The 12,500-nt window shown below is 50.2% G+C and overlaps 1 protein-coding gene across 1 annotated transcript in view; it reads right to left on the reverse strand.

The window, feature by feature from the left end:
- Positions 1-3,830: 3,830 nt before the first annotated feature.
- LOC121844641 (phospholipid phosphatase 3-like) overlaps positions 3,831-12,500 on the reverse strand; it is a 15,505-nt gene continuing 6,835 nt past the window's right edge. The window contains exons 4-9 of the mRNA XM_042314953.1: positions 12,476-12,500; positions 10,688-10,745; positions 9,979-10,069; positions 4,651-4,736; positions 4,403-4,544; positions 3,831-4,047 (exon numbers count right to left, since the gene is read on the reverse strand). The exon at positions 12,476-12,500 is cut by the window's right edge and continues 172 nt beyond it. Of these exons, the coding sequence (XP_042170887.1) occupies positions 4,031-4,047; positions 4,403-4,544; positions 4,651-4,736; positions 9,979-10,069; positions 10,688-10,745; positions 12,476-12,500 (419 nt within the window). The 3' untranslated portion in view covers positions 3,831-4,030. The remainder of the gene's footprint in view (positions 4,048-4,402; positions 4,545-4,650; positions 4,737-9,978; positions 10,070-10,687; positions 10,746-12,475) is intronic.

Genomic DNA, 12,500 nt, shown 5'->3' on the forward strand with positions numbered 1-12,500 from the left:
CATCACTGGTTTCATGTCCAATCTCATTAACATCACTATAGTTACATCACTGGTTTCATGTCCAATCTCATTAACATCACTATAGTTACATCACTGGTTTCATGTCCAATCTTATTAACATCGCTATAGTTACATCACTGGTTTCATGTCCAATCTCATTAACATCGCTATAGTTACATCACTGGTTTCATGTCCAATCTTATTAACATCGCTATAGTTACATCACTGGTTTCATGTCCAATCTCATTAACATCGCTATAGTTACATCACTGGTTTCATGTCCAATCTTATTAACATCACTATAGTTACATCACTGGTTTCATGTCCAATCTCATTAACATCACTATAGTTACATCACTGGTTTCATGTCCAATCTCATTAACATCACTATAGTTACATCACTGGTTTCATGTCCAATCTCATTAACATCACTATAGTTACATCACTGGTTTCATGTCCAATCTTATTAACATCGCTATAGTTACATCACTGGTTTCATGTCCAATCTCATTAACATCGCTATAGTTACATCACTGGTTTCATGTCCAATCTTATTAACATCGCTATAGTTACATCACTGGTTTCATGTCCAATCTCATTAACATCGCTATAGTTACATCACTGGTTTCATGTCCAATCTCATTAACATCACTATAGTTACATCACTGGTTTCATGTCCAATCTCATTAACATCGCTATAGTTACATCACTGGTTTCATGTCCAATCTCATTAACATCGCTATAGTTACATCACTGGTTTCATGTCCAATCTCATTAACATCACTATAGTTACATCACTGGTTTCATGTCCAATCTCATTAACATCGCTATAGTTACATCACTGGTTTCATGTCCAATCTCATTAACATCGCTATAGTTACATCACTGGTTTCATGTCCAATCTCATTAACATCGCTATAGTTACATCTTATTCAATATCATTCCGATGTCTGAATAGTATAACTTGTAAAATTAAAATAAAACACAGGAGGCTGTTGGGGAGGACGGCTCATAATGTCTGAATAGTATAGTATAATAGTAAAACCACAGGAGGCTGTTGGGGAGGACGGCTCATAATGTCTGAATAGTATAGTATAATAGTAAACAACAGGAGGCTGTTGGGGAGGACGGCTCATAATGTCTGAATAGTATAGTATAATAGTAAAACCACAGGAGGCTGTTGGGGAGGACGGCTCATAATGTCAGGAGTGGAAGGGTTGTAAAACCACAGGAGGCTGTTGGGGAGGACGGCTCATAATGTCAGGAGTGGAAGGGTTGTAAAACCACAGGAGGCTGTTGGGGAGGACGGCTCATAATGTCAGGAGTGGAAGGGTTGTAAAACCACAGGAGGCTGTTGGGGAGGACGGCTCATAATGTCAGGAGTGGAAGGGTTGTAAAACCACAGGAGGCTGTTGGGGAGGACGGCTCATAATGTCAGGAGTGGAAGGGTTGTAAAACCACAGGAGGCTGTTGGGGAGGACGGCTCATAATGTCAGGAGTGGAAGGGTTGTAAAACCACAGGAGGCTGTTGGGGAGGACGGCTCATAATGTCAGGAGTGGAAGGGTTGTAAAACAGAAGGGAACTATGTGTTTGATACCAGTCACTTCACCACATTCCTCCCATCACTATGAGCCCTTCCTCCCCAATTAATAAGGTGCCCCCAGTCGCATGTGGTGTGGTACAAAATACTATATGTACCGTGTTAGTGGTGTTATATAAATACTATATGTACCGTGGCTGTGTAATTAGTGAATCATTTGGATATACTGTATGTAGTAGAAAATACTAATAGTACCGTGTTAGTGGTGATATATAAATACTATATGTACAAATAATTAAAAAAAATAATTGTAAGGATAATTATCAGCTTTGGCTAGAAGAGCCACACTAATGTCGGGATTCAATCCCATGGTGCTTTGTCAACAACGCACCATTTAAACCTTTCCGATTGAACCAACATGCAGCGAGGAATGTGGTCTCCCCGACAGGTGCGGACTTTGCCTATGAATGACGTTAATGGCGTTGTTGACGAAGCGCAGTCAGATTGAATCGGGGACTAACAGTGATCTGGTTTAGTACAGGTGGACTTTAATTAAAGGGGCAATGCAGGATTCAAAAGAACAACAAAGTGTTCTCCGTTATCATCCAATCCCAGATCAGGATTATTTATTTATTAGTTATCATTCGCTAAGAAGTCAAAAAACAGATGTGGTCCGACCAATCCCAGATCAGGATTATTTACATACATAGTTTGTGAGGCACTAATATGGATTTACATATTCCATTACCAGGCACTTTTTATCCACATCAACTTTCAGTCAGTCAGTCATTTTTACATATGGGGAGGCCCCAGGAATCAAACCCACAATCCTGGTGTTGTAAATGCTCTACCAACTGAACCACAGAGGACAGGCTCTACCAACTGAGTCCACAGAGGACAGGTTCTACCAGCTGAGTCACAGAGGACAGGTTCTACCAACTGAACCACAGAGGACAGGTTCTACCAACTGAGCGACAGAGGACAGGCTCTACCAACTGAGCCACAGAGGACAGGCTCTACCAACTGAGTTACAGAGGACAGGTTCTACCAACTGAGCCACAGAGGACAGGTTCTACCAACTGAGTCACAGAGGACAGGTTCTACCAACTGAGCCACAGAGGACAGGTTCTACCAACTGAGTCACAGAGGACAGGTTATACCAACTGAACCCACAGAGGACAGGTTCTACCAACTGAGCGACAGAGGACAGGCTCTACCAACTGAACCACAGAGGACAGGTTCTACCAACTGAGTCACAGATGACAGGTTCTACCAACTGAGTTACAGAGGACAGGTTCTACCAACTGAACCACAGAGGACAGGTTCTACCAACTGAGTCACAGAGGACAGGTTCTACCAACTGAGTTACAGAGGACAGGCTCTACCAACTGAACCACAGAGGACAGGCTCTACCAACTGAGCCACAGAGGACAGGTTCTACCAACTGAGTCACAGAGGACAGGTTCTACCAACTGAGTTACAGAGGACAGGTTCTACCAACTGAGTCCACAGAGGACAGGTTCTACCATAGAACTACATTTTTAGATATGCTAATATCTCCTCTCACTTTTTCTTTCCCTCCCTCCAACTGTCTCCCCCTCTTTTTCTCTCCCTCTCTCCCACACCTCTCTCGGTCTCTTTCTCTCCCACTATCCTCCCCTTTCTCTCTCCCTCTCTCCCACACCTCTCTCAGTCTCTTTCTCTCCCACTATCCCCCCCTCTCTCCCCTCTCCCTCTCTCCCACACCTCTCTCGGTCTCTTTCTCTCCCACACATCTCTCTCTCTCTCTTTCTCTCCCCCCCTCTCTCTCCCCTCTCTCCCACACCTCTCTCGGTCTCTTTCTCTCCCACTATATCCCCCCCTTTTTCTCTCCCTCTCCCCCACACCTCTCTCGGTCTCTTTCTCTCCCACTATCCCCCCCCTTTTTCTCTCCCTCTCTCCCACACCTCTCTCTGTCTCTTTCTCTCCCACTATCCCCCGCCTCTCTCTCCCTCTCTCCCACACCTCTCTCGGTCTCTTTCTCTCCCACTATCCCCCCCTTTCTCTCCCTCTCTCCCACACCTCTCTCAGTCTCTTTCTCTCCCACTATCCCCTCCTTTCTCTCTCCCTCTTTTTTTCTCCCGTCTCCCTTTCTGTCTCTTAATCTCTCTATCTCCTTATCTCTCACAGAATACTGAGGTATGTGATTTCACAGGACTTGTTCTGAAACACTTCACTAACACAAAGAAACACACACAGACCTATCCCCTAACTGACGGTGTGGTGGCGGGGGTTGTCCAGGCTGTAGTCTAAACATGGAGGAGATGTGGAGACAGGGGGTTGTCCAGGCTAGGAGAGAGGGTAGAGCTGTAGTCTTTAAACATGGAGGAGATGTGGAGACAGGGGGTTGTCCAGGCTAGGAGAGAGGGTAGAGCTGTAGTCTTTAAACATGGAGGAGATGTGGAGACAGGGGGTTGTCCAGGCTAGGAGAGAGGGTAGAGCTGTAGTCTTTAAACATGGAGGAGATGTGGAGACATGGAGGAGATGTGGAGACTGAGGGGTTGTCCAGGCTAGGAGAGAGGGTAGAGCTGTAGTCTTTAAACATGGAGGAGATGTGGAGACAGGGGGTTGTCCAGGCTAGGAGAGAGGGTAGAGCTGTAGTCTTTAAACATGGAGGAGATGTGGAGACAGGGGGTTGTCCAGGCTAGGAGAGAGGGTAGAGCTGTAGTCTTTAAACATGGAGGAGATGTGGAGACAGGGGGTTGTCCAGGCTAGGAGAGAGGGTAGAGCTGTAGTCTTTAAACATGGAGGAGATGTGGAGACAGGGGGTTGTCCAGGCTAGGAGAGAGGGTAGAGCTGTAGTCTTTAAACATGGAGGAGATGTGGAGACAGGGGGTTGTCCAGGCTAGGAGAGAGGGTAGAGCTGTAGTCTTTAAACATGGAGGAGCTAGGAGACGGGGGGTTGTCCAGGCTAGGAGAGAGGGTAGAGCTGTAGTCTTTAAACATGGAGGAGACGTGGAAGGCCTGGAGGACAGAGAGAAACACACTGGTTATACACACACAGATACATACACACACATACATACATACACACACACACCTACATATACACACACACATATCAACTCACCACCCAGTAGGCAGTCAAGGCTCCCTGTATGTAGCCAGTGATGACATCAGAGGGATGATGTCGATAGTCAGATATTCTAGTCAGGCCTGCAAAGAGATTACAGTTTAGAAACGTACCTGTTAAATATTTTGAATTATCACTCAACAATATGATAAAAATACATATTACAATAGTACTGAGAAAATGACCCATTGTCAAGCCCCGCCCTACAATTTTGGCCAATCAAGTGGACAGCAACTGTCACGCCCTGGTCAAAGTATTTTGTGTTTATCTTTATGTATTTGGTCAGGCCAGGGTGTGGCATGGGGTTTTTGTAATTTTGGTGTGTTTGTCTTGGGGTTTTGGTGGTGGTATTGGGATTGTAGCTTAGTGGGTTATCTAGCAAAGTCTATGGCTGTCTGGAGTGGTTCTCAATCAGAGGCAGGTGCTTATCGTTGTCTCTGATTGGGAACCATATTTAGGCAGCCATATTCTTTGAGTTTGTCGTGGGTGATTGTCCTTAGTGTCTTACTTGCACTCTCTGTTAGTTTGCACTAGATAGGCTGTTTTCGGTTTTCATTACGTTTATTGTTTTGTAGTGTTTAGTGTTTACGTTTTGTTTAATAAATATGGATCGCAATCGACACGCTGCAGTTTGGTCCGACTCTCCTTCATCACCACTAGAAAACCGTTACAGAATCACCCACCACCAACGGACCAAGCAGCGTGTTAACAGGCAGCAACAGCAGGTGCAGCTGCAGCTGCAGTGGGAGAGACTGCACTACCTGGAGAAATGGACATGGGAGGAAGAACTGGACGGTAAAGGACCCTGGGATCAGCCTGGAGAATATCGCCGCCCCAAGGAAGAACTGGAGGCGGCGAAAGCTGAGAGGCGCAGATATGAGGAGGCAGCACGGCGTAGCGGATGGAAGCCTGAGAATCAGCCCCAAAAATGTATTGGGGGGGGGCTCAGGGAGAGTGTGGCAGAGTCAGGAGTCAGACCTGAGCCAACTCTCCCTGTTTATCGTGAGGAGCCAAGGAGGAGACCAGAACCAGAGACTGTGAAGGAGTTAATGGGGAAATTGGAGGAGAGAGAAATGAGGGAGTTGCTGTGTTGGTGCTTTTTGCATGGAATTCGCCCGACAGAACGTGTTGGGGATTTGATGGCACCTGGGTTAGCGCTCCATACTCGTCCTGAGGTGCGTGTTAGTCGGCTGGTGAAGTTGGTGCCAGCCTCACGCACCAGGCCTCCTGTGCACATCCCTAGCCTTGCACGTCCTGTGCCACCTTCACACTCCAGTCCTCCGGTAGCAGCTCCCCGCACCAGGCTTCCTGTGCGTGTCCTCGATCCAGTACCACCAGTTCCAGCACCACGCACCAGGCCTTCAGTGTGCCTCGCCTGTTCAGCGCAGCCAGCGCTTTTCTCCTCTCAGCCTGCGCTGCTGGAGTCTCCCGCCTGTTTAGCGCAGCCAGAGCCTTTCTCCTCTACAGCGCTGCCGGAGCCTCCCGCCTGTTCAGCGCAGCCAGAGCCTTCCTCCTCTACAGCGCTGCCGGAGTCTCCCGCCTGTTCAGCGCAGCCAGAGCCTTCCTCCGACACAGCGCTGCAGGAGTCTCCCGCCTGTTCAGCGCAGCCAGAGCTGCCAGTCTGCATGAAGCAGCCAGAGCTGTCAGTCTGCATGAAGCAGCCCGAGCTGCCAGTCTGCATGAAGCAGCCAGTCTACATGGAGCAGCCAGAGCTGTCAGTCTGCATGAAGCAGCCAGAGCTGTCAGTCTGCATAGAGCAGCCAGTCTGCAAGGAGCTGCCAGTCTGCAAGGAGCTGCCAGTCTGCAAGGAGCTGCCAGTCTGCAAGGAGCTGTCAGTCTGCAAGGAGCTGTCAGTCTGCACGGAGCTGTCAGTCTGCACGGAGCTGTCAGTCTGCATGGAGCTGTCAGTCTGCAAGGAGCTGTCAGTCTGCAAGGAGCTGTCAGTCTGCAAGGAGCTGTCAGTCTGTAAGGAGCTGCCAGTCTGCAAGGAGCTGCCAGTCAGCACGGAGCCGCCAGAGCGGTCAGTCTGTAAGAAGCCGCCAGAGCTGTCAGCCTATATGGAGCAGCTAGTGCCGCCAGTCTGCCCAGCGCCGCCAGTGCCCCCAGTCTGCCCAGCGTCGCCAGTCTGCCCAGCGCCGTCAGTCTGCCCAGCATCGCCAGTCTGCCCAGCATCGCCAGTCGGCCCAGCACCGCCAGTCTGCCCAGCACCGCCAGTCTGCCCAGCGTCGTCAGTCTGCCCAGCGTCGTCAGTCTGCCCAGCGCCACCAGTCTGCCCAGCACCGCCAGTCTGCCCAGCACCGCCAGTCTGCCCAGCGCCGCCAGTCTGCCCAGCGCCGCCAGTCTGCCCAGCGCCGCCAGTCTGCCCAGCGCCGCCAGATCTGCCAGTCAACCAGACTCTTCCAGATCTGCCAGTCAACCAGACTCTTCCAGATCTGCCAGTCAACCAGACTCTTCCAGATCTGCCAGTCAATCAGACTCTTCCAGATCCGCGAGTCAGCCGGGATCTGCCAGAACTGCCAGTCAACCAGGATCCGCCAGTCGACCTGGATCTGCCAGTCGGCCAGGATCTGCCAGTCGGCCAGGATCTGCCAGTCAGCCAGGATCCGCCAGTCTGCCAGGATCAGTTAGATCCGCCATTCAGCCAGGATCCGCCAGTCTGCCAGGATCCGCCAGTCTGCCAGGATCCGCCAGTCAGCCAGGATCCACCAGTCAGCCAGGATCCACCAGTCAGCCAGGATCCGCCAGAAGTGCCAGTCAGCCAGCCAGGATCCGCCAGTCTGCCAGGATCCACCAGTCAGCCAGGATCCGCCAGAACTGCCAGTCGGCCAGGATCCGCCAGTCTGCCAGGATCCGCCAGTCTGCCAGGATCCGCCAGTCTGCCAGGATCCGCCAGAACTGCCAGTCGGCCAGGATCTGCCAGTCGGCCAGGATCTGCCAGTCGGCCAGGATCTGCCAGTCAGCCAGGATCCGCCAGTCTGCCAGGATCAGTTAGATCCGCCATTCAGCCAGGATCCGCCAGTCTGCCAGGATCCGCCAGTCTGCCAGGATCCGCCAGTCTGCCAGGATCCACCAGTCTGCCAGGATCCACCAGTCAGCCAGGATCTGGTAGATCCATCAACCTGCCTGAGCTTCCTCTCACTCCTGAGCTTCCTCTCACTCCTGAGCTTCCTCTCACTCCTGAGCTTCCTCTCACTCCTGAGCTTCCTCTCCTCCTGAGCTTCCCCTCCGAGCTTCCCCTCAGTCCCGAGCTACCTCAGTCCAGTGGGGCCCGTTGTTAGGTTTCCTAGGCCAAGGTTAGCGGCGAGGGTCGCCACTCAAGGGACACAAAGGAGGTGGACTAAGACAATTATGGAGTGGGGTCCACGTCCAGCACCAGAGCCGCCACCGCGGACAGATGCCCACCCAGACCCTCCCCTACAGGTTTAGGTTGTGCGTTCGGGAGTCCGCACCTTAGGGGGGGTTCTGTCACGCCCTGGTCAAAGTATTTTGTGTTTATCTTTATGTATTTGGTCAGGCCAGGGTGTGGCATGGGGTTTTTGTAATTTTGGTGTGTTTGTCTTGGGGTTTTGGTGGTGGTATTGGGATTGTAGCTAGTTGGGTTATCTAGCAAAGTCTATGGCTGTCTGGAGTGGTTCTCAATCAGAGGCAGATGCTTATCGTTGTCTCTGATTGGGAACCATATTTAGGCAGCCATATTCTTTGAGTTTGTCGTGGGTGATTGTCCTTAGTGTCTTACTTGCACTCTCTGTTAGTTTGCACTAGATAGGCTGTTTTCGGTTTTCATTACGTTTATTGTTTTGTAGTGTTTAGTGTTTAGTCGTGTTTACGTTTTGTTTAATAAATATGGATCGCAATCGACACGCTGCAGTTTGGTCCGACTCTCCTTCATCACCACTAGAAAACCGTTACAGCAACTGAACAAAGTGACAACAATTGACCAGACAAGACCAGGATTCTATCAAAACTACACCAGACAGCCAGGAAAATGTATTAGGAAAATGTATTTAATTATTATTTATTTATTTTTTCTTTACTCATAGTAGAGATTAAACAACACCTGAAAAGACAGTAGTCCAGATGAATGACCACATTGTGGACGGACCACTCGGGGAGAGTTCTGAGAGGCTATGAACATCCATAGTCCAGATGAATGACCACATTGTGGACGGACCACTCGGGGAGAGTTCTGAGAGGCTATGAACATCCATAGTCCAGATGAATGACCACATTGTGGACGGACCACTCGGGGAGAGTTCTGAGAGGCTATGAACATCCATAGTCCAGATGAATGACCACATTGTGGACGGACCACTCACGGGGAGAGTTCTGAGAGGCTATGAACATCCATAGTCCAGATGAATGACCACATTGTGGACGGACCACTCAGGGAGAGTTCTGAGAGGCTATGAACATCCATAGACCAGTATAACATATCAGCAATGTCAGTCAGACTATATAATGGGCTGGATTCCCAGACACAGATTACGCCTCGTCCTGGATTAAAAAACATGTTCAATGACGATTCTCCATTGAAAAATGCTTCTTAGCCCAGAATGTAGGTTTAGGTTGAGATTCAGTCAAATCTGTGGTGTCCATAAACCAACTGACTCTGACAGGACATTTAAGCTGGAACTGACGTGTGCAGAATTTAACGTGAACACGATCTCTAAAAGGAACGTCAGGAAGGTGTGCCTGTAAAAGGCACGTTGTTGACAGTGCAGTGTGCTTGTGGACAGCGCCTCTCTAAAAGGCACGTTGTTGACAGTGCAGTGTGCTTGTCGACACGCCTCTCTAAAAGGCACGTTGTTGACAGTACAGTGTGCTTGTCGACACGCCTCTCTAAAAGGCACATTGTTGACAGTGCAGTGTGCTTGTCGCCACGCCTCTCTAAAAGGCACATTGTTGACAGTACAGTGTGCTTGTCGCCACGCCTCTCTAAAAGGCACATTGTTGACAGTGCAGTGTGCTTGTGGACAGCGCCTCTCTAAAAGGCACATTGTTGACAGTGCAGTGTGCTTGTGGACAGCGCCTCTCTAAAAGGCACATTGTTGACAGTGCAGTGTGCTTGTGGACAGCGCCTCTCTAAAAGGCACATTGTTGACAGTGCAGTGTGCTTGTGGACAGCGCCTCTCTAAAAGGCACATTGTTGACAGTGCAGTGTGCTTGTCGACAACGCCTCTGGGATTGAATCCCGGCCGTAATCAGTGTCTGGGAAAGGGACCCTACGTCATTATCAGTTGGGGAGTCGTCCCACGACAAGGAAATCTTTAGTAGATGGGTGTAGATTCCCCTGTCACTGATCATTATCAATAGACCTGTAAGTACCTGTATACACAGCTAGCAGAACCAGGAAGAACTGTACGAGGGGTCTGAGTAACCTGGCCCCTCGCCAACACCACCTGGCTTGGAGGTAGAACTGAAGAGAGAGGGAGGAGGGAGGGAGGAAGGGAGGGAGGCAGAGAGAGAGGGAGGGAGGGAGGGAGGGAGGGAGGGAGGGAGGGAGGGAGGGAGGGAGGGAGGGAGGGAGGGAGGGAGGGAGGGAGGGAGGGAGGGAGGGAGGGAGGGAGGGAGGGAGGGAGGGAAAAATGTTGATTACTACACATGTACTATTTGTACATAGTATTATACTAAATTATACTGAATTATACTGAATTATACTATATTATACCACATTATGCCTTATTTATCTTCAAAGATGCAGCACAGTTCTGACTCTACTCTCTCTCTACGGCCCTGCCCTCACACAATAGGAGTGTAGTATAGAGAGACAGAGAGGTCAAACCTCTCCCCTGCCCGAGGGGAACAAAAACATCTCTGTCTGCCCTACTTCTTCTCTCTTTCAATCCCTCTTTTTCTCCTGCTCTCTTTTCTTTCCCTCCCTTTCAGCTCCCTTCTCTTCAATCACTCTCTGCTTTCAGACCCTCTGGGAGGATGGTTGACAGTGTGTGTGTGTGTGTGTGTGTGTGTGTGTGTGTGTGTGTGTGTGTGTGTGTGTGTGTGTGTGTGTGTGTGTGTGTGTGTGGGAGATACTTACTGCTAGATACAGCATGGTGTACATTGCAAACGAAGCATGACCAGAGAAGAAGGATTTCCTGAAAATAAAATACAAAACAAATGCTGACTATACACACACACACCTGCCCCCCCCCAACAAACAGACAAACACACACCTCCCCCAACAAACACACACACACACCACCCCCCACATCAAACACATGAACACACACACACCTCCCCCAACAAACACACACACACCTCCCCCAACAAACACACACACACCTGCCCCCCAACAAACACACAAACACACATACACCTGCCCCCCAACAAACAGACAAACACACCTCCCCCCAACAAACACACACACACACGTCCCCCCACATCAAACACATGAACACACACACACCTCCCCCCAACAAACACACACACACCCCCCCAACAAACACACACACACCTCCCCAAACAACAAACACACACACAAACACCTGCCCCCAACAAAACACAAACACACACCCCCCCCCAACAAACACACAAACACACACACCTGCCCCCCCCCAACAAACACACACACCTCCCCCCCCCAACAAACACACAAACACACATACACCTGCCCCCCCCAACAAACAGACAAACACACACCTCCCCCAACAAACACACACACACACCTCCCCCCACATCAAACACACTCCCCCAACAAACACACACACACACCCCCAACAAAACACACACACACACCTCCCCCCAACAAACAAACACACACACCACACCCCCCCAACAAACACACAAACACACATACACCTGCCCCCCCCAACAAACAGACAAACACACACCCCCCAACAAACACACACACATACCTCCCCCCACATCAAACACATGAACACACACACACCTCCCCCCAACAAACACACACACACCAACACACACACCCCCCCAACAAACACACACACACCTCCCCCAACAAACACACACACACCTCCCCCCCAAAACACACACACACCCCCCCCCCCAACAAACACACATACACCTCCCCCAACAAAACACACACACACCTCCCCCAACAAACACACACACACCACACCCCCCCCCAACAAACACAAACACACACACACACACACCCCCCAACAAACACACACACACCTCCCCCAACAAACACACAAACACACATACACCTCCCCCCCCCCAACAAACAGACAAACACACACCTCCCCCCAACAAACACACACACACATACCTCCCCACATCAAACACACAAACACACACACACACCCCCCCCAACAAACACACACACACCTCCCCCAACAAACACACACACCTCCCCCAACACCTCCCCCAACACACACACACCACACCTCCCCCAACAAAACACACACACACCCCCCCCAAAACAACAACACACACAAACACACACACCCCCCAACAAACACACAAACACACACACCTCCCCCAACAAACACACACACACCTGCCCCCCCCCCAACAAACACACACACACCCCCCCCCCAACAAACACACATACACCTGCCCCCCAACAAACACACATACACCCCCCCCAACAAACACACAACCCCCCAACAAACACACAAACACACACACCTCCCCCAACAAACACACAAACACACACACCTCCCCCAACAAACACACACACACCTGCCCCCCCCAACAAACACACAAACACACATACACCAAACACACCCCCCCCAACAAACACACAAACACACATACACACCCCCCCCAACAAACACACAAAAACACACCCCCCCCCCAACAAACACACAAACAAACACACACACCTGCCCCCAACAAACACACAAACACACACACACACCTGGCCTCCTCTTCCAATCGGTGGT

The sequence above is a fragment of the Oncorhynchus tshawytscha genome, unplaced genomic scaffold, assembly GCF_018296145.1.
Source record: "Oncorhynchus tshawytscha isolate Ot180627B unplaced genomic scaffold, Otsh_v2.0 Un_contig_3807_pilon_pilon, whole genome shotgun sequence".
Classification (NCBI taxonomy): Eukaryota; Metazoa; Chordata; class Actinopteri; order Salmoniformes; family Salmonidae; genus Oncorhynchus; species Oncorhynchus tshawytscha.